We start from the raw sequence: 19,405 nt of genomic DNA on the forward strand, positions 1-19,405 counted from the left end.
CATGTACCATGAACGCAGCCCAGAATTTCATGAGTCAGGATGGGCGGACATTGTTGCAGGACGAAGCATCAATCTCGACGCCATCCACACCATCATCACCACTTCACGAGCCGTTGACAAGCACAAGGAGACCATTGGGGACATTGAGCTCACCTATGGAGTATCAGAGATGGCCACGAAGAAGATCACTACACAAGGCCAATGGAACGCGGCATGGAACAGGGCTGCACGAGCCCTCAAATTCGCTTTCCCGTTCAGACAGGCTGAACTTAACGCCTACTCCGAGCACATCAACGAGCAGTTCGACCAACAATTGGAGAGTTACCATGGACGCGTCCTCCGATATGACAAATCAGTCAGATTTAGAGTCGGAAACACTCGAAGGTATGAGTTGTCCGACTTTGAATGCTTCAAAGACATCTACAGCTCCCATTTCTCTGCCGGAGGAAGGTTACACAATGACTCGGGAGAATCTAGCAAAGCCACGGGAGCAGGACGAGATCTTCTCGTCAAAAGAGAACCATGTCGCAAATGGAATAGTGGCGAATGCACCCGCAGCGCTGCCACTTGTCGCTACGCCCATATCTGCAACATTGAACAGGACGGCCGGTTGTGTGGACGCCGTCATGTCAGATCAAAGCATAACGAAGATCAAACCAAGTCAAAATCAACATGAGGCATATCTCAAACGTCCGCGTTTTCGTCGAGGTTTGGTTTGGTCCCCCTTAGACGCCTCGTTCAGCCCAACTGCTCGGTCTACAGAGTATGCGGACCCTGTACCAACTGCGCCCGCTTATTTAGCAGATAGTGATGCTGCCCACACGGTCGCGGCTCACCCAGAACTCTTCAAGATAATAACACCAATCAACGTTGATCGGTTTCAATGCCTGTTGAAAAACCACCCTAATCAGCCCTTTGTTCTTTCGGTGTGCCGAGCACTTCGAGAAGGATTCTGGCCATGGGCCGACGCTTCGGATGAAGCCTACCCTTCCGTTAACGATAACTCTATGCGTACTTGCACGAAGACTGAAGAGCAACAAAGATTCATTGATGAGCAGCTTGAAGAAGAAATAAGACTGGGACGAGTATCTGAAAGTTTCGGAACGGAACTACTTCCTGGAATGTATAGTGTGCCGATGCATACTGTTCCCAAACCTAATTCTGATAAGCTACGTCTCGTCGTGGACCACACTGCTGGTGAATTCTCGCTCAACTCCATGATCGATTCAGATGCCATCAAAGGAACTAAGCTCGATGGTTTACATTCGCTGGGAGCGTCGCTGCTTCAGTTTCGGCAACAGCACCCTCATGAACAACTAGTTCTATTCAAATCGGACGTCTCGCAAGCTTTTCGTAGGTTACCAATGCATCCGCTGTGGCAGACCAAGCAGGTGCTAACGGTACGAGGACAACGCCATGTAGACCGTAATAACAACTTTGGAGGAAGAGGATCCCCCAAAGTTTGGATCTCTTTCATGTCCCTGGTCGCTTGGATCGCTATCCATCACGCGTTAATTGAGGCACTCAAGTTATATATGGACGACTCTTTTTCATTCGAACTCGCGGGGAAAACGTTATACTATGAACCCTATGAATGTTTCTACCCGGAAAAGCAAACTCGACTACTACGTCTCTGGGACGAACTTGGTGTCCCTCATGATCGTCCAAAGCAAGTCTTTGGTTGTCCTCTGACAGTCATAGGCTTCGAAGTCGACCCTAATGCCATGTCGGCTACCTTACCTTCACACAAGAAAGACGAGCTGGTGATGCACTTGCGTCAATTCGGCGGAAGGAACTTTCGGTGGACACTTCGCGAGTATCAACAACTCGCGGGGTGGTGTGAATGGAGTTTTAACGTCTTTCCATTACTCAAGCCTGGACTCTCAGCTATCTACGAGAAGATACGAGGGAAAGACCAACCACACGCTCGTCTACATGTCAACAATGGCATCATCTTCGAATTGAACTGGATGGCAGATCATATGGAGAAGCTGCCCGGGCTACTATTCTACAAAGCCTTGGACTTTAACCCACTGTCTGAGGACGTGGTAGTAGTCTACACGGACGCATCAGGATTAGGAATGGGTCTATGGTTTCCTCACGAGAACTTCGCTGGTCAGTCGCCATTGCCCATTGAAGCTCCCAAAGACACCATCTTCTTCTTTGAGGCCCTCGCAGTGTGTTCGGCCATTCATGCCATACCGAACATGATGGAAAGCCCACCTAGGATGCTCATTTACACCGACAATTCCAACACAGTAGCAATGTTTAACTCACTTCGTGCTCATCCCCCTTATAACTCCATCATTCTAGCGGCAGTGGACGTCCTGCTGGAGTATCAAGTAGACCTGCGTGTCGAATTCATCCCTGGTTCGGAGAACAGGGTAGCCGACGCACTTTCGCGATTCCAGAACGAACGTGTATTGGAGATAGCTCCTGCCGCGAGCTTCTTCGATTTCGAACCCCCTCGAGATGCGCTGGGGGCAGCGAAAAAATGATGAATGTATCTTCATCGTCCAGGCAACCTCTGAGGGAAGCTTGGACACCTGAGCGCCTCTTGTACGAGCGCTCAGTAGCACTTGGTTTCGCTATTGACTCAACAACAGCATCTGTGTACAACTCGCATCTGAACTCATACATCACCTTCTGTCGACTGCATCACCTGCCAATCGATCCAACGATTGATACACTATCTTTTTACGTGGTTTGGTTATCGCATCACATCGAACCACGCTCCGTCGACTCTTACCTTTCAGGAATCTCGAGTCGACTCGAAGACACGTATCCTGACGTCCGTGCGGCTCGACGTTCATCGCTAGTCGTACGGACACTTCGTGGCTGCAAACGCCATTTGTCAAAACCGGTACAAAGGAAATTACCTTTGAGTATCGACGACTTGCAGCAGGTCCAAAGGAAGCTCGGTTTAGAGTTAGAGCACGACAATAGTCTGTTCTTAGCTCTGCTTTTCACTGGGTTTCTGACTCTGCAACGACTGGGAGAACTCACTTGGCCTGATGCAGTGAAGCATCAATCTTACAGAAAAGTCCCTCTCCGACACACTCTCTCCATCACGGCAAGAAGCATCTCCTACACGCTACCTTATCAGAAGAACGATGGCTTGGGGACTGGGAGCACCATCCTCTTGTTATCGGATTCCGTTCTCGACAACGACCCACTGCCGGTGTTACGTCGTTACTTCGCATTCAGAGACGGGTCTTTTCCCTCTCGCCCAGCGCTGTGGTTGACAAGCGCTGGTTCGATTCCCACACGCTCTTGGTTTCTTCGGCGTCTGCGCCAATATTGTGGCTCGGCCATGTCGGGTCACTCGATGAGAGCAGGAGGAGCCACTGCACTGGCTATAGCAGGTATGACGCCTGATCTTATTCAAGCTGCAGGGCGGTGGTCATCGGACGAATTCAAAAAATATATACGCCAACATGCATTCTTGCTGAACGCACTGTTACACGGGTCCGCACGGACCACACAAATGACATGAGACATCTCGCGTGTCATTCAGGACAAGGATCTGCTTCTTCAAATAAGAAAATGGCACCAAGACCAGAAAGCAAAAGACAACACCGCATATTAAAAAAAAAAAAAAAAAAATAGGCCCTTTAGCATGTCCTTCGCGCCTCCGTCGCTCACATCTTCTCTTTCGCGCTTCTCCTTCGCACATCCGGCTCTCACTTTCATCTTTTCTCCCACCGGAGCTTTTCTATTGCTCACTTGAGCACGTTTTTTCCTCGAGACCCGCGTCTTCTACACTCTGTGCTATCATGTACAGTACTTCGTCTCTCGGTTTCGCAATAAAATTCAACGAGTCCCCCGAGCATGGAGCTGGGGGACTCCGCTTGCCTAATCACCGCGAGACCTTAGCGTAAAAAGTTGATTCATCGGGGTTAAACTTGTTTAACCAAGTTGAATCGATTCACGATGCTGGTAAGCCTCATGACTCAGCGTCATTCTTACAGGCCCCTTTTCATCTGGATATTTAAGTGTCTAACTGACGTGATCCGTTTTCACGTCGCACACTTGTCCCCTAAAGCACTTCTGCTCGTGCACGTTCTGCACTATCTACTCTATATATTTTTCGTCACCCACCCACCCTACGTATCTCCCTTAGGTTAGCATGTCCTTCACGCCTCCGTCGCTCACATCTTCTCTTTCGCGCTTCTCCTTTGCACATCCGGCTCTCACTTTCATCTTTTCTCCCACCGGAGCTTTTCTATTGCTCACTTGAGCACGTTTTTTCCTCGAGACCCGCGTCTTCTACACTCTGTGCTATCATGTACAGTACTTCGTCTCTCGGTTTCGCAATAAAATTCAACGAGTCCCCCGAGCATGGAGCTGGGGGACTCCGCTTGCCTAATCACCGCGAGACCTTAGCGTAAAAAGTTGATTCAAAAAAGACAAATGGTATTGTTTAATTATGTGACGGAAATAATAATAATTAAATATTAACAGTGCAGAGAACAATGGCAGAAAATGCATAAAACAAAAGACAGAGTCCTAGCTTTCGTGCTGTTGCGCTCGTGATGGATACAAGTCTCGCAGACCGACTGGACAACGTGCTTGCATGTATGGAAGAAAATTTTCTCACTCCAGCAGACTTCATCAACCACATTCTTGGAAGCACAGAACACGAGAGCGCAAGAAACTCGCTAACAACGAAGGCAGTTAGAATATGTGCTGCCCTGTACAGAGAAGAACATGCGCACTCACATGTAACACAGTGGGCAATAACAATCGTGCGGGACATGCTGCGCACTGAGGTGACAGATTTGTCACTCGAAAAGCACGGACTTCATTTCAAAGCCACGTCTGCAACTGTCGAACAACTGGAGAGTGCATTCATGCATCAGCTCGCAGAAAAAATGCAGGAGGTGGCACCTAACCTGTGGCATCTATTCTTCGCGCTGCTCGACAGCACACTTCAGCAGCGGCGAGCTATGGGTGGGAATGTGAAGGTGGGCAATGAGGACATGGATATTTATGTTGAAGAGAGGGACCTTGGAGAATTTGGAGGTGACGACATTGGAGGAATGATGCGCGAAGAAGACGACGTGAATGAAGAAGCTGTTATTCCACCATTGTTGAATAACAGGGGAATCCAGAAGGTAAGAGTCTTTCCTGAGCTGGTGGGTGAGATGGTGAAGACATCTTTGTTCTCAAGCTGGTTGTGAGCGGACTGGAGTTGCCAAGTACAAGGAGTAAGACCCAGTTTCATTTCTGCAATGCGTTTCATTTCTGCAAAGCTCGGTACTTCGAACCGGCCAGCTGGCGATGACATCAAGATACGTGACTTAGAAGATGTTAAGTCTCAGAAAGGGATTATCCATCATGTCACTAAAGGCACGTCACGCTAAAGATTTTTGACAATAATATTCGATTGCTCCCATTTCTTTTGGGATATGTCAGCGCGCTCGGAAGGCTTTTTCGGTGGGACAAATACATACAAACCTCGCGCCACTACAAGTTTTGCCAGTCGGCTTGGTGTGTAGAGTCTCAAAGTTGCGGTGTTTGAAATTATGTTGTACATATTTGGTTTTCGGCTAAGGTAACAGTATGAAGACTCTCTCACACCTGCCGATGGTTTGGAGTCTGCATATTCCGGTGAGCACTACTTACAAGGGGGACTAACATGTCTTGATGACTGGATCATCAGTACGAATGCGCAGGTCTAGGTGTTTACAGGCATGCTGGCCATAATTTGAAGCTTTAAACCTCTTCTCGTAGGTTGTTTCCCCAGCATACAGTTAATCAAGTCACGGAGCTCCGAGTCCAGACGTGCATTAAAAGATTGCCAAAAGGTCACCTTGCTCGTGTCTACTACGTGTGTCTCGTGGCACATTCGTATCCTCAAGAAGTGCTTTTTACTGTATCACGAGAAACACGTTTTCTGCATGCACCGTCAGCATGTCTATGCTTCTTCCGCAACACCCTTGCAAGTGGACGATGAGGGCTCGTCGGCTCAAGGCTACATCGCTCCTTGTCTTCTTCCCTCTGCCAGAGTGGCCATTCAGGTGGACTTCAGCAGCTGCTTCACCGGCTGTAAAAAAACCTACACTCAGTCGTAAACAAACAATTTCGGTATGTCGAGTCCGTTCTTTGGCTAGCTGAATACCAATGTCACGCGTCTAGCTGGTCGAAATGCTTCCCTTTGCCTCATCAATCTGTATCCTTGGTGCTCTCGTCTGTGGCTCTTTCGCACTACAAAGCTCTCCGACAGTTTCTAGTGCCCCCGATGTCAGCAGCTCGAAAATATATACAAGTGCTATCTCAAGCGTCATAGCTGCGGTGACGCCCATGCTTGCTTTAATATACTTTTGTCCACTCTACCTTCTGTATCGGCATTCAAAGCGGCACCCAAGGTCGATCAATAAGATATCTGGAGCGCGAGTTCAGCAGTATGGCCCACGTTAGTATTTTATCCTCACCTATTGCTGCCTCGTTGTTGACGCACCTTGACCTTGCATTGCCTAGTCGTGTATGTATTCTTGCTGGCTGTTAGCTTGGCAGAGGTGAGAATAATGATCCAACTTTCGTACAGAAACATGCATGACCTCTTTGTTATATCAGGTCGCAGATGCCACTTGGTTGTTGTTGCAATTTCGCTTCAACAACAATGCACCTGATCCCATTACTCGCAGTGGTGTACGCTTTCTCTTGTGCGTTTGTTTCGCGATCTGAGGTAATATGGGATTGAGCATGCAGTCAAATAGGTTTTCAGCCTGTTGGACAACGGTGACCTCAGGCACATACACTTTGTTCTTCCTCGATCCCTTGTGGTCCAGACGCCCAATTGCGTCTATAGGTACACAAGCAGTCTGGGTGCTTGTGACATGGATATTCTGGGTTGCCGGAGCAGGTCTGTTCAACAAGTCGTTCCCTCGCTTGTTCATGAGTGGATCATGCAATGGAGTTGTGTATTGTGGTCAATTGCAAGTGCTCTTTGGTTAGTAAGCTGTCGCGTAAGGGATATACGTAAACTGATAGGCAATTTCAGCCCTTGCAGTTGTTCAGATGTGCGTATGTCGAGATCATCTTGGATTGTTAACTGACCACGTTCAATAGCCTCACCTTGACCTTTGGAATGCTTGTGATTACCTGGCTTGTTTGGCAATCGGCTCGCAGTATTCGCCATCCGATGGTTATCCGAGTTGCAGCCGCTATATAGGCACCACCATAACTCTAGCGAGTAACTTTGAACACCGCCCTCGAGACCATTTCCGCATTACCGCCATAACTAGTTACGCTCTAGAGTCTCATGAACAATAGTGACTGCTGTATTATTATATGGGGCTCTGGTAGATACGTGACAGTGTGTAGCATATATATTATGTTGTGATTCATTCAATTTGCCACTGGAGCTGGCGCTGGAGCAGTGACGACTATGCTTCCGTTCCGTCTCCGAAATAGCACGATATTGATTGGCCAGTGTAGTAACGGGAAAAACCGGCGACTTTTCGGCTCGATCGGGCTCAAATCATTTTTGAAGCGAAAAAGTTGCCATACCAAAAGTATCCGCTGGTCCATCACCATCTCGCCTTCCAGGCTCTTGTGTATTAATCCTTTTCTCTTTCTTCACCTCATAGACTTTCACAATGCCTTACGCTCCAGGTATGCTCATAGTTTTTGCTGCAGGGCGGAGGCTCAGCGACTCTGTTTAAGGTGACGCTGGTAAGGGTGCTGCTATCTTCAAGAGAAGTTGTGCTTTGTGCCACACCGCCGGTGCTGGCGAGCCCAACAAGGTTGGCCCTAACTTGCATGGGTAAGTGCATTTGTTACTGCTCTTAACCCTCGCTAAGCGTCTCCCAGTCTTTTCGGTCGCAAGACTGGCTCCGTAGAAGGTTTCTCGTACACGGCGGCCAACGTGAAGAAGGGTGTTATTTGGGGAGAGGACACTCTTTTCGCTTACCTTGAGAACCCCAAAAAGGTTTGTTGCAGGCGCAGATTGCTTCTGTGCATCATCGCAGACTGATGCGCTTTGAATTTTTTCACAGTACATCCCAGGAACCACTATGGCTTTCGTTGGTCTCAAGAAGGAGAAGGACAGGAATGACCTCATTACATACTTGAAGGAAGCGGTACGTCATTTTTCCTCAAGAATAGCTGTGAGATCCAATGCCAACGATTTGTTCCCGCTCCAGACCGCCTAATTTTATATCCACCACGGACATCCCATTCCTCATACAGACTACAGATATAGTACGGCTTTGCATCAGGTCTTAGTATACTAGACGGCCACCCTTGTTCGCATCTCCTCGCATCCTTTACCCCCGCTCATACAACGATATACTTTTTTCTCTTGCTTGTTGGTAGTCGGCGATATGTCAAGTTGCCTCCATACACCATAGGATAAGTGGACTGATCAGCCTATTAGCGATGACATGCAAAGATACACGGTGCGTAACACTATGATATTCCAGCGCAAGTCTACGTGTTTCTATTGAACACGAGGTTGAAAAAAATAGATAAATGATTACACATTGTCTGCAGAGGGGCCGAAAGTGCTATTCCTCTCATGCATCATACATAACCATATAAGACGGGCGGATGGCGTCATTCGTGTAACATACAAGCTCATCATAATTCAATGATCCTCCACTCACCACCTCCGCGAGGACCTAGACTAGTTGAGAGCAAGTACAAAAGGCAAGAGGCAGGGCACATACGGAGTCATAACCAGTTGGAGGTGCGGTCAGTGATGTGTTGTCTTGGGTCATCTTATGGCCTTTGCCAACAACCACTTTGTTTAGCAATATTGCCTTCAACATCGATGGATTAACATTCGTGGAGTAGTCGTTCGATTTCGATGACGTCGACGAAGTATAGATGCCGTGACCAAACCTGACATACGCGTCAAGATACCATGATTGATTAGTTATAAAGGGTCACATACCGGCCCCAGCCAGTCTTCTTGCCGAAGAGATTCAGGTTGTAAGACGTCTTGAGAATGCAGCACAGAGAACATGTCTGAGATGGGCACAACGTGCAGTTGCCATTATCGCCCAGATTGCATTCCCTGGTCGTTCCGTGCCAGCGACGGTTCTCGTTCCCTGCCGAACGCCCAGCTGCAACAAAGTTGCCGCGACTCTCGACAGCAGCACTGCTCCGTGTCAGCCAAAACATCAGCATCTACGTGAACGAAGACTGACCGATATGCCTCGTATTTAGCAATGGAGGCTGGCGATGAGATCACTTTGTGCACCCTCCGAACTGTCGGGCATGGAGTTTGATGTCTCCACGATGCCTTAAATTGGTCAGCGACTACAGCACATAAACGTTATCGATCGCTCGCACTAACATGCGAGTGCTACTTACCGCTCTTGAACGTATCGTGTCCTTGTGGGACTTCTATGAGCCCTGGGGCATTCATCTCAGCCCTCGAGGTGCACGCCTGACTGCAGAAGTGACCCTTGCCCTTGACCGCCTTGCCGCATAACAAACAACCATTGGCTGTCGGACTGCATCGAGAAACGGTAGTAAGTACTGTCAACACCCGATGGAAGAATGATTGAACGGACTTGGTTGGTTGTGTAGGTTGTGCAGCCGACGTTCCTGCAGCCTTCGCCTTTTGTGCGCAGGTTTTGCCGCAGTACGAATGGGTCGTCGTGCCATCATTGTACTTGGGTTGCTTGTGACAATGCTGCAGTGACACATGTCAGTTGACTTTATCTTTAAATGAGTATCAATCATCGTACGTCGCACAATCTGCGAGTGGCTTTGCTGGTCTTGTTTCGTTTAGGTTTGCTCTTGGGAACATGCTTGGTTTGTCCTGCAGTCGCGCAGGTCTTCCCGCAGTACGAGTGCGTCTTCTGTCCATCGAAGTACTTGGGACGGACTTTACAAATCTGTAAACGGCGTTGGCTTTTGAGAAGCAAAGACCTTATTCGAATTACATACGTCACATATTGCGAGAGTCGCAGTTCCGGTGAACTGGGTAGACACATTAGCGGGCACAGGCTGTTTAGTTTGAGGTGCTTGTCCCTGTGAGGCGATGTACTGGCCAGCCATAGTGCCGAGCACAGAAAGTGCAGCATGCATGGGTGGGATCGTTGCCATCTTGCTGGTTTAGGGATACTAGGCTTGTCTTAAGCAAGACGATACTAGAATATGGGCTAGATACTCGGTGAATCAGGCTCTCCAGGAGCTTTGAGTCTTTGGATGAGTTGTGATCTGTGATGTTCGAAGCAAACAACAATTTATAGCTGACACGCAGACCATCATGGAGAGGGGCCAATCGCTCTTCGATGAAACGCGTTTGGCGCGTGTTCTCCGCGAGGGAAAAGAGGCACCATGGACTCTGTGCAGCCTTGGAATCAAAGACACTGCATATTAGCACGGAGATCTCGTGATCCGAGCGAGCAGGATGATGCGAGGCTGGGTAGTGATATGACAGTCGTATCGATTGGATGCACGATTTGCCGCAGGGTGCACCGTGCACAGTTCGCGCATTTTCCTCTAGAGTACCATATAAGTACAACCACATAGTATATCGATGGATATCAGGCTTTTAGGTCCAGACCATTATTGAAACAGTTGCCGGAATGACGTTTACCGCACGACCGATGCCGAGATATGCTCCAAGTAAGCGTGTCTTGTTATATGTAGGCCCGAGAGGTGTTTAGTCGCCGCTCATGTGGTATTTAATATTCAACTCATGATAAAAGAAATTTCTTTTATCACTCGCGAACTCTTAAGTGTGAGGACACGACGTCAGCGGTTCTGCGGGGCAACCTGAATGGGTGGTGGAAGCGAAAGGACTATGTAATAGCACAGCCACATCAAGTCTGAATCCACGCTTCGCTGCACAAATTTTCATCATTCTGCGGCAAAATGTTGATTATACAAAAAGTAGATGGCTGCTTCGAATAAATAATTAAACAGTGCCTCTCGAGCGTCCCCATGCTTATCATGGATGTGAGGCTAAATTCAAACGTTGGTTTCATGAGACTAACGGTGTCTTGAATATCGTTGACATCAGGGTCTTAAAGCTTGGCTTGGGCGAATTTTTGGGTTTATGTCCATATACGACGAGATATGCAGGACGCACAGCGTCATTTGTGTAGCATACGGTTTCTGGGTCAAATATGAAAGGTAAGTAAAAATCCACAGATGAACAATCAATTTAAACTCGCCCTCATAGTTCAGGTCCCAGCCAATCTCACCAGTAATCTGCGAAGATGTGAGTAGATGATTATCAAACGATGAGGAACTCACGGAATCGAAACCATCGGGAGGTTTTACGAGGTTAGGTGCATTCCTGTACCGTCTGTATGGCCTCCCGACTACAACACGATTGACTAGCAAGGTGCGGAGGCGTGCATCTTGTGACAAGTTGCATGAATAATCGTCAGCCTCTTTGCTGCAGTTTAGCAGGTGCACCGATGTAATGAAGGAAGATGAACAGACTAGATGAGCAAGCAGAGGTATATATTCCATGCCCAAACCTACGATACCAACTGTCAGAACGGCACACTAGATTCCAAATGTGTATTCTCACCTCTTGAAAGCGTTCTTCGTGCCTATGCAGTATTAGACAGTGCATAGTAAAGTGATCGAGAAAAGCCTTACCGCATTTCTTGATATCAAAAGATGACCGTAAGATAGAACAAAGATAGCACTCTTTGAGGCCACATAGCAGAATGTTCCTCGACGTCTCTCCCAGGAGACATGCCCTGTTTGTACCATGGAAGAGCAACTTCTCGTTCCCTGCCTCGTTCCGAGCTCTTACGTGGGCCTGCACCTGCTTCCTATCATGCAGCCATGATCAGCGCGCACTATTTCCACATCGAGCGTTTGTCAGCACCTGTACTGTAGATATGGCTCAAGATTGCTGTCGGGCCAGAGGATCTTAAAGATTCCTTGTATATGTGGCCTGACTTTCTTGCCATGTCGCCATCCCTTGTTGAAAAGGTCTTCCACTGAAAGAGCAGAATTAGCTAGCGCCGACTGCTGAGAAGGATGAAGCCACCTTCGGCGAAGTGAGCACTATCACGACTCAAACACACCAAGCGGCTGCGCCGGCCTGCGGAGCAGTTGACAGGGTTCTCCAAAGAGAACTCGTCCAAGTTTAAGGATTCAAATGACGAAGTTGACATAGATAGCAAAGTCAGATAGACAACCAAGCCCTGGCCACACGTCCATAAAATATGATCTTGATATTTCAATGCGGTTGAGGTGCACCCTGCATGCTATCCGCATAGCACCATTGGCCATAACGAATTTATCAGGCCTGTCCACTTGCACGATGAGGAACCTCGTGTCGATGAAATCGATGCGAAGTGCATTGATGAGTGCAACCGAAGAAGACGTAACAAAGGCGGATTACAATCACTGCCCAATCTCAAAGATTGTATCCATGCTGCAAATGCCCTGCAGCCACGACAAGAACATGAGGAGAAGTGAATGCAAGGCGAGTCCGAAAAAGGAACAGAAAAGGAAAGCAAATAACATGAAGTTGCTTAATAAGCTCACTGCTTTCCATGCCCCCTCCATGCAGAGGGCCTCGCGGCCTTAATCGATGACGAACTCTCCCAGATTTGAACACATGATAGGATCCACCGACCACGGGCCAGACACTTCCTTCCGAAATACTCGTCCCTGCCGAATCTGTTCCGATCGTATCGCCTTCTTGAAGGCCTATAAGAACCTTTAGGCCAGGAAAGCTGTTTCGGTTTCTAACTAGACTTTTCACTCGATTGCCCATCAAAATTTACCAAAATACTATACGCAATCCTCGCTGTCACTGTCGCTATTGCTGTTGTCCTGCTTGGAATGCTTGACAACCGCATGATCATGAAACTTGCTAGCATATTCCGAGTTGGTGTCAATTCTCCTTCAGATACGCCACAGTCAACACCTGCGGCGCGTCGGGCTCGACCCGCTACCCAATACTACTCAGTGCCATCGAAGTAAGTACCTTGATTGTCCACATTATCGTGATGTTGAAGCTGCTCTGGGCACGTACCAAGCTTGAAGCTGCCTTCTCCTGGTGTGCAAGACGACGGAGAATCAGAAGCTTACTATCCTCCGCTGACCGCTCCGCCAGAACCTGTGGGCTCATCAGTAGCACCCTTTCAAAGAAGGGAACGCATTTTATTTTATAACAAACATGAACCTTACTACGAATTCACGAATTTCTCGCCACACGACGTTGTCTACGCTGGGAAGAGATACCCAACTAGCGAGCATCTCTTCCAGTCTTTCAAAGTTTGTCAAAGATATTGATTCTCTGATATCTTTCTGACACTCTTGGATGCGATGGAACAGTTTTTGGACTCCCAGCCAGCTATCGCGGAGCACATTCGCAAGTGTGGGGACAGGCCAAGTGCCGTGTTCGACGAAGCTCATCGTCACCAGAAATGGGTTCGATCTGACTGGAGACAAGTAAATGTTGAGAAGGTAACTCGGAAGTTTACTGGCTGTCAGTACCTGACGGGGGCTACATTTGTTCTGACCTACAGATGGAAGCCACACTTCGACTCAAGTTCACTCAGCATACAGATCTAAAGGCATTGCTTCTTGGCACTGGTAATGCTGAACTAGTTGAGGTAAAACTAGGTGATTATGAGTATTTCTTCTGATCTCTGATCTCGTGTATAGAACTCCCCAAAGGACTTCTTTTGGGGGATAGGTGCTGATGGCTCTGGACGCAACGAACTGGGAAAAGCACTTGAGAGAGTGCGGGATGAGCTTCGTAAGTACTCATCCACGAAATAACGGAAATATTTAATTACTAGCCAACGTGAAGGATACGATGACAAACCAAACAGGGTGCCCCCTGCCAGGCGTGACACGTCCCGATTTTCGTTGCAAGACCTGACGTCGCTGGTTGTGGCAGTAGCATCTCCCCAACCTTCAATCCAATCATCGCAACGCCGCTCCGTTGTTTCCACGGGCATGGGAATCGGCCCACCCTCAACAGTACTACCTCAACATCAATTCCAAGCGCCGCAGCGTCTCTCCATTGTTCCCGCAGGCATGGCGATCAGCCCGCAGTCAGCATCTCCTCAGGACGCTGGGCTATGCGAGGTTCGTTGATGCTGTCCTTGGCTTCGCGCTTCTCTAACTTTTTTGTAGTTTTGCCAGCAGAAACCGAAATATCAGCACCATCCTTACTGTGGTAGGACATGCGCTTCGCAAGCAGCGACCATGTGCAACGTTAGTATGCATCTCTGGCCAGCGGTCTGTCGTTTCTGACCGAGACATTCTTTAGCATTGTCGCAGCAAACCAAAGTACGGCAAACATCCTTATTGTTCAAGGACTTGCGCTGTGCAAGCTGGAAAGGCAACCTAGATTTGAAAAAATCTTCCCGTTTGGATAATTGGTACTGTAAGATTATACTGCGTCGTGTGCGAGCCCATATTTGCTATCTATTACCGTCTCAATATGTCTGCGTCCACCTAATTACCGCCCTTCCATAAAGCCAGGTGTCGATCTCCTCAGGGTCAATTTGAGCATCAGCGACGAACAACTACCCTTGGTAGATGTTGCTCTGTTTCTTCTGTTCGCCAAATTCATTTCTAATCAATAAGAACATTAATACCGGAATACAGCAGATCGATGAATTGAATCAGGTATTTAGAGTCTGGGGGCCACACAGCGGCACGCACTTGCAACACGATAATAGAAAATATCTTATAGTACAAACAGTTGAAGATGGGTTAAAGAACTAAATCTATAGACTATTCATTGTGCTCATTCAAGCATCCGAATGAAAGCATCGTCGAAGACCATCTGCGAGACATCAAAATGTTAGTTGCCTGAACAAAAAGAATGCAGAAATAAGACATGCCTCGGATGGGACTGAGGGCTCTACCTGGGCTGAATCGTTTGGGGCTCGTTGCACGAGGTAACTCCTTTTCTCTCAAAGTCGGACTGACAGAAGGTGAAAGCACGCCGCTTTTGTTGACAGCCAGGTTCATATCGGAACCCAAAGCCTCTCGGGCGCCTTGTATAGGCGACGGAGGGTGAGAAAGAACCATCGCAATGGTGTCATGGTACACGGCCTCATCGAGTCCGCCGCGAATGGTGCTCCTATTGCTGCGTCGTCCACGTGTTTGTGGTGTCAATGTATCAGGCAGCTTCGTTCGCGTGTGCGGTGCATCAACGGCACCAGCCTTTCGACTGCGAGAAGAAGAACAAGGGTCCTTCGCATAGACCTTTCGCGTTGAGTCGCACGAGCCGCCCGATGGGGCGTCCAAGTCCATGATCGATCTGGACCGATCGCGAACCTTTCTCGAGAATTTATTGAGTGGCGAAGACTCGGAAGAGTGTCCAAGTTCCTTTGCCCTTTGGCAGTGCCCATACACAATACTGATGGCATCGGTCATGTCGCCAATGTTGTGGATGTGCAAATGACATTTGAGCGCTTCAAGATCGCGAAGGACATTGGTGCATCCAGGACGTTCACAGCGAATCATGGCTCCAGGAGTGTAGTGGCCGGTCTGGACCATTTCCAATCCCTGAAGCTGCTATACAGGCATCAGTACGGAGTAGCATGGGGTGTGAGTAGTGCTTACTGCCTGCGCTACGCCTTCCGGGTCATGATGAAGCAGACGAACCTCTGGCTCGGGACGCTTCTCAAGATCGATCATGAATCGTCCGTCGTCAGTTACGGTATGTGTGCATGTCGAATCCCTGTTTTTAGGAGTAGCGGGAAGTTTTTTTGCAGTGTTGAGGGAGCAGACGTTTATAGTCCCTTGGTCCTCGATTGTCTTGCTTCGTTGTAGGTATTCCTGGACGATTCTCTGAGCCTCTGTTACTCCGTCGGTTTGCTTTTGATGTTTCTCGTCGAGTTCCTCAGCCTCGGATAGAATGCTATCGCTTGGCTTGGGATCTGCAGCACATGCCACGGGTCCAGTAGTAGACTCCCATGCAGATACGAAGCCGGTGAGAAGGCTTCCATCGTCGTCGGCATCCTCCTCGCCGAGAGACATGGACGACCCCTCTACAATTTGATCGGGGATAAGCATGGCGTATCTACGAATGTCTGCCTTGGAGTTATCGAATCCATCAACGCCCGTGGCAGTAGTTGATTCTGAGTTTGACATGATTAACCGGTAAAAATGAAAGCAGACAGCACAGAGAAAAGCAGGGAAAGAGAAGGATGGTGAGGTACTCCATGAGGGATAATAGGTGATGTTTTATACGCGTAAGAATGTGGACCGTCGACGCTTTTGTGGATGTGGACGCTCTAAGTTGGTGGTCGGACACTCCGCAAAGTTTCAATGATTCCCATTTCGGGTATAGCCCAGCTCTAGGGTTAAGGCGCACCTCAAGGCCTCAGGGCCGGCTTCTGAGGAGTACAAACCAAGCCCTGGCTGTACGGTGGAAGGTCCAATTAGAAATTGAAACAGCTTTTCCGGTGGTCCAGAGGTTCTCACATGCCTTCAAGATGGCGATAGTATTACGATCGGAATAGACTCAGCAGGGACGAGTATATCTGATTGAAATGTGTGGCCCGTACCATTAACGGATCCTGTCATGTTGCAACCTGGAAGACTTCATCATCGATTAAGGCCGCGAGGCGCTCTGTATAGAAGGGCATGGAAACCAGCGAGTTTATTTACCTTCCTTCGCTTTGCGTTCACTTCTCCTCTGATCATGCGACGTGTTCTTGGTTGCAGAACATTTACTTAGTATTAAGCTCCGCCACAGCGTCAGAAGCGAAACTCACGTGAAAGGAGTGGCAAAACTTGGCAGAACTCTGGACTCGCAGTCTCAGATGTAACTAAGATATGATAACATTTATAGCTTGAGTTCGATAGGAAATGTAAACATTGCGGAGACGCTGATAACTCACCAGGCGCTAGAACCCAGGCTCGAGCCTCGTGACAACAACCTCTTGTACAAATGCAACTCCTCCTCTGCGCCTATTTAACCGGCGACTCCAATCGCTATAGTAGGACTCACCCATAGTCTACATGGGCAAAGTGGCACTCGATCATCGAATTATGCCAGTGAACTGTCGTTTCCTCTTCTAGATGTGTGCTTCCATTTCAAAGGCGTTGGTTCCTTCTGGCCGAGCGCTCACTGGCAGCGCTCAGGAACCGGCATCACATGTCCAGCTGAGCGATGTGCCGAAAGCTTGCCCGGTTCTTCCTCCCATTGTCTTTCTCCCCCACTGCCAGCAATATTGTCGGACGTTTCAAAATCGAGGCGCGACTCAAACAACAACAACAACAACAAAGACGTAGATGCTGAAGGAATTGACCAGCACAACGTTAAAGAACATATATCGTTGATATATCGAAGTATCGCTCTTCCCCGGATGCAAACAAGCAAGGACAAACATTCGCATCCGACCGAATCACGAGTCCACTCCCACTGGACTTTTACCACATTTACATCATAATATTCGTCCCATCATGTCGAATTTTCTTGCCCACCCAGCGGCAAATTTGAACTCATCAACGTTCGAACTGAGCTACCCAGCTCCCAGCCCAACCACTGTGTGTCTGACCTCAATCCATTTGCGATGGACGAAGCTGCAAAGTCAAACGCTACATGATCATTCTTCTTTGCGAAGTTCTGTCAAGATGTATTTCAAGGCTGGTACATCCATCACGAGGAGGCGTCCCGCACTACTCGGATGTGATAAGGATTCAGAGCGCTAACTATCACAAACTGTCAGAAATGGTTATCTTTATCCTCCCAGTTCTAGAACATGTGATGGAGCTGCCTGCAGGTAAGTCTTGGTATATAACGACGGACAACCCATAACAAACTCAAAACTACTGACTTGTCTTAAATGCCTCCATTGCCAGTGCTTTCGCCAATTGCTAGTTCTAAAAAATTCAATCTCAATGCTTCTGCTGTTGCCGGTTTCTTCGGTGGTGAGGAAGCTATCACTGCCATGGCTACTGTGCACCTGTATAAGGGGCGTAGATGGCTTGGCTGGTACAACTCCCCCGGCAGCTACATTATAGCCAAGGAGTTTGGCAGGATATCCAGGTCAAGATTTTGGAGTGGTCTTTTTCCTGGCTCCAATCATCCTCCAGTTGTTGCATTCAAGCTGGATGGGAAGACTGGCCCGAAATACGTGGCGTCACACTCAGGAACTGTCATGCAGCAGACAGGGCACCTTGCACATCTCCTGACGCAGGGGACAGATAACTCGGATGTAGTGCCAACTCCTCTTCCTGCCTCACGACATGCTACAATTTCACGCATCTCTATCGTCACTGTCCCTGAAATCACATATGACAACCTTCATGTGCAGACCATGAGCATTCACCACGCCGTCTTGGCCAGCTTCCCTATCCTGGTCAGCATCTGTACATGCATCTTTTCCGCCTTATTTGCAGACTGGTACTGCTTTGCGATGATCTTCCTCGGAATCATCTCTGGCGGTGTCACGTGTTTTGTCATCGGCTCTGGAGACCTTGATATTGACACGGTCAAGACTCCAGCGAAGGGTTCCCCTGCAGGAGACGGGATCCTCTTGATGAAGAACGACGTCATCATCTTGAAGGGAAAGGAAAAGGATGTGAATGTAATCACGAAGGGGAAATTTTTACTCAAGCTGAAAGGAGAACCAAAGTATACAGCTATTGGGCTGTGCTCGCTGCTCCTTGAGGTGCAGTTTCTGCTGCAGCTCCTCCTCATCCCCCAGGGATCGCTGATTGGTCAGACCATGTTTCTGACTTCAATAATTGCATCCTGGGCGTACAACTCCTTCCTTGCGTCCCTGGATGAGGAAAAATTACAACGGAAACTGTTTTGCGACACTATCGGACTTCGGCAGCTAACTGTGCTTAGTTTTGAAGCTAGCACTCGGACCAGCATGGCTGCATTCACATGCTTCGTTCTCTGCAAAGATTTACCAAGGCCTCTTCAGGGTATCAAGCCGATGAACATTCTGTTGGAGTTGGTGCCCAACGAGACGCCAGTGTGGCAGAAGTGGAGGGAGCAAGTGGTGGCTCAGGTCAAGAAAAAAGAGGGCGAAATGATCGATTTCCAATCTGAAAATGTTGATATGTCAGGGTTCGACGAGCATGACAAGGCACTTTTGAAAGACCTTCTGCAGGATGCGAAGGATGCGTACGATGGTTACATACAGATGAGCGACGAGCAACGATCGTTGAAAAATGCCAAATCATCCTAATACCACCACAATACGGTATTTCTTTGTCACCTATCTGATACGACAAACTATGTAATCTCAATTTTGCGAAAGGGTTCTACATGTACGTCCTAGATTATGGAGTTGCATCCCCATGGTAGCAGGAGAAGCAGGGTTGCAGTGTCAATTAACTTGTTGCTCTTCAAGGTGCCAGTGATATAACACGCAGCCAATAGCCAGCCTGCACAATCGCAACGAGCATTTTTGGAGGCGAATGTATATAACGAAGTGCAGCATGATGCTGTATATATATGGAAAAAGAGACGCTCAGT

General features: G+C 48.3%; 7 protein-coding genes across 7 annotated transcripts; 4 read left to right on the top strand and 3 right to left on the bottom strand.

Annotated features, from left to right (window-relative positions):
• Positions 1-6,150: 6,150 nt before the first annotated feature.
• Positions 6,151-7,177, top strand: F5891DRAFT_960135 (uncharacterized protein; the record flags this gene model as incomplete). The annotated part of the gene is made up of 6 exons (XM_041375702.1): positions 6,151-6,418; positions 6,484-6,521; positions 6,580-6,676; positions 6,731-6,945; positions 6,997-7,025; positions 7,075-7,177. The coding sequence occupies 6 exons, from the start codon at positions 6,151-6,153 to the stop codon at positions 7,175-7,177; spliced, it is 750 nt and encodes a 249-aa protein (XP_041220999.1).
• Positions 7,166-8,409, top strand: F5891DRAFT_666255 (cytochrome c C1). The gene is made up of 6 exons (XM_041372702.1): positions 7,166-7,520; positions 7,596-7,620; positions 7,672-7,771; positions 7,819-7,936; positions 8,004-8,087; positions 8,151-8,409. The coding sequence occupies exons 2-6, from the start codon at positions 7,605-7,607 to the stop codon at positions 8,157-8,159; spliced, it is 327 nt and encodes a 108-aa protein (XP_041221000.1). The 5' UTR covers positions 7,166-7,520; positions 7,596-7,604; the 3' UTR covers positions 8,160-8,409.
• F5891DRAFT_666350 (ADP-ribosylation) lies at positions 8,296-10,182 on the bottom strand. The gene is made up of 8 exons (XM_041372703.1): positions 9,907-10,182; positions 9,705-9,854; positions 9,528-9,649; positions 9,325-9,467; positions 9,159-9,270; positions 8,903-9,109; positions 8,676-8,850; positions 8,296-8,627 (listed from the first exon to the last, which is right to left on the bottom strand). Exons 1-8 carry the CDS (start codon positions 10,063-10,065, stop codon positions 8,523-8,525), a joined length of 1,173 nt encoding a protein of 390 aa, XP_041221001.1. The 5' UTR covers positions 10,066-10,182; the 3' UTR covers positions 8,296-8,522.
• A 623-nt stretch (positions 10,183-10,805) lies between these two features.
• F5891DRAFT_1058377 (ADP-ribosylation) lies at positions 10,806-12,418 on the bottom strand. The gene is made up of 8 exons (XM_041362792.1): positions 11,978-12,418; positions 11,813-11,927; positions 11,578-11,756; positions 11,507-11,528; positions 11,416-11,453; positions 11,224-11,363; positions 11,142-11,178; positions 10,806-11,082 (listed from the first exon to the last, which is right to left on the bottom strand). The coding sequence occupies exons 1-8, from the start codon at positions 12,102-12,104 to the stop codon at positions 10,949-10,951; spliced, it is 792 nt and encodes a 263-aa protein (XP_041221002.1). The 5' UTR covers positions 12,105-12,418; the 3' UTR covers positions 10,806-10,948.
• A 529-nt stretch (positions 12,419-12,947) lies between these two features.
• F5891DRAFT_1130616 (DUF1768-domain-containing protein) lies at positions 12,948-14,302 on the top strand (the record flags this gene model as incomplete). Its single annotated transcript, XM_041364552.1, has 8 exons — positions 12,948-12,969; positions 13,055-13,215; positions 13,276-13,407; positions 13,470-13,556; positions 13,609-13,702; positions 13,757-14,037; positions 14,086-14,166; positions 14,222-14,302. The coding sequence occupies 8 exons, from the start codon at positions 12,948-12,950 to the stop codon at positions 14,300-14,302; spliced, it is 939 nt and encodes a 312-aa protein (XP_041221003.1).
• A 244-nt stretch (positions 14,303-14,546) lies between these two features.
• On the bottom strand, positions 14,547-16,059 carry F5891DRAFT_1251918 (uncharacterized protein; the record flags this gene model as incomplete). Its single annotated transcript, XM_041369904.1, has 2 exons — positions 14,547-15,480; positions 15,529-16,059. 2 exons carry the CDS (start codon positions 16,057-16,059, stop codon positions 14,692-14,694), a joined length of 1,320 nt encoding a protein of 439 aa, XP_041221004.1. The 3' UTR covers positions 14,547-14,691.
• A 1,797-nt stretch (positions 16,060-17,856) lies between these two features.
• Positions 17,857-19,279, top strand: F5891DRAFT_1058391 (uncharacterized protein). The gene has a single exon (XM_041362793.1). It carries the CDS (start codon positions 17,865-17,867, stop codon positions 19,113-19,115), a length of 1,251 nt encoding a protein of 416 aa, XP_041221005.1. The 5' UTR covers positions 17,857-17,864; the 3' UTR covers positions 19,116-19,279.
• The last annotated feature ends 126 nt before the right edge of the window (positions 19,280-19,405 follow it).

Source organism: Suillus fuscotomentosus (assembly GCF_016647785.1).
Source record: "Suillus fuscotomentosus strain FC203 chromosome Unknown F5891scaffold_66, whole genome shotgun sequence".
Classification (NCBI taxonomy): domain Eukaryota; kingdom Fungi; phylum Basidiomycota; class Agaricomycetes; order Boletales; family Suillaceae; genus Suillus; species Suillus fuscotomentosus.

Coding starts and splice junctions, on each gene's coding strand:
- F5891DRAFT_1058391 (XM_041362793.1), top strand. CDS start 17,865: ATGGCTACTGTGCACCTGTATAAGGGGCGTAGATGGCTTGGCTGGTAC.
- F5891DRAFT_666350 (XM_041372703.1), bottom strand. CDS start 10,065: ATGGCAACGATCCCACCCATGCATGCTGCACTTTCTGTGCTCGGCACT. Junction 9,855..9,906: donor CGACTCTCGCAATATGTGAC/GTATGTAATTCG, acceptor CGCCGTTTACAG/ATTTGTAAAGTCCGTCCCAA. Junction 9,650..9,704: donor CCACTCGCAGATTGTGCGAC/GTACGATGATTG, acceptor GTGTCACTGCAG/CATTGTCACAAGCAACCCAA.
- F5891DRAFT_666255 (XM_041372702.1), top strand. Junction 7,772..7,818: donor GTTGGCCCTAACTTGCATGG/GTAAGTGCATTT, acceptor AGCGTCTCCCAG/TCTTTTCGGTCGCAAGACTG. Junction 7,937..8,003: donor ACCTTGAGAACCCCAAAAAG/GTTTGTTGCAGG, acceptor ATTTTTTCACAG/TACATCCCAGGAACCACTAT.
- F5891DRAFT_1058377 (XM_041362792.1), bottom strand. CDS start 12,104: ATGTCAACTTCGTCATTTGAATCCTTAAACTTGGACGAGTTCTCTTTG. Junction 11,454..11,506: donor ACGAAGAACGCTTTCAAGAG/GTGAGAATACAC, acceptor TTGGTATCGTAG/GTTTGGGCATGGAATATATA. Junction 11,179..11,223: donor CTCCCGATGGTTTCGATTCC/GTGAGTTCCTCA, acceptor ACATCTTCGCAG/ATTACTGGTGAGATTGGCTG.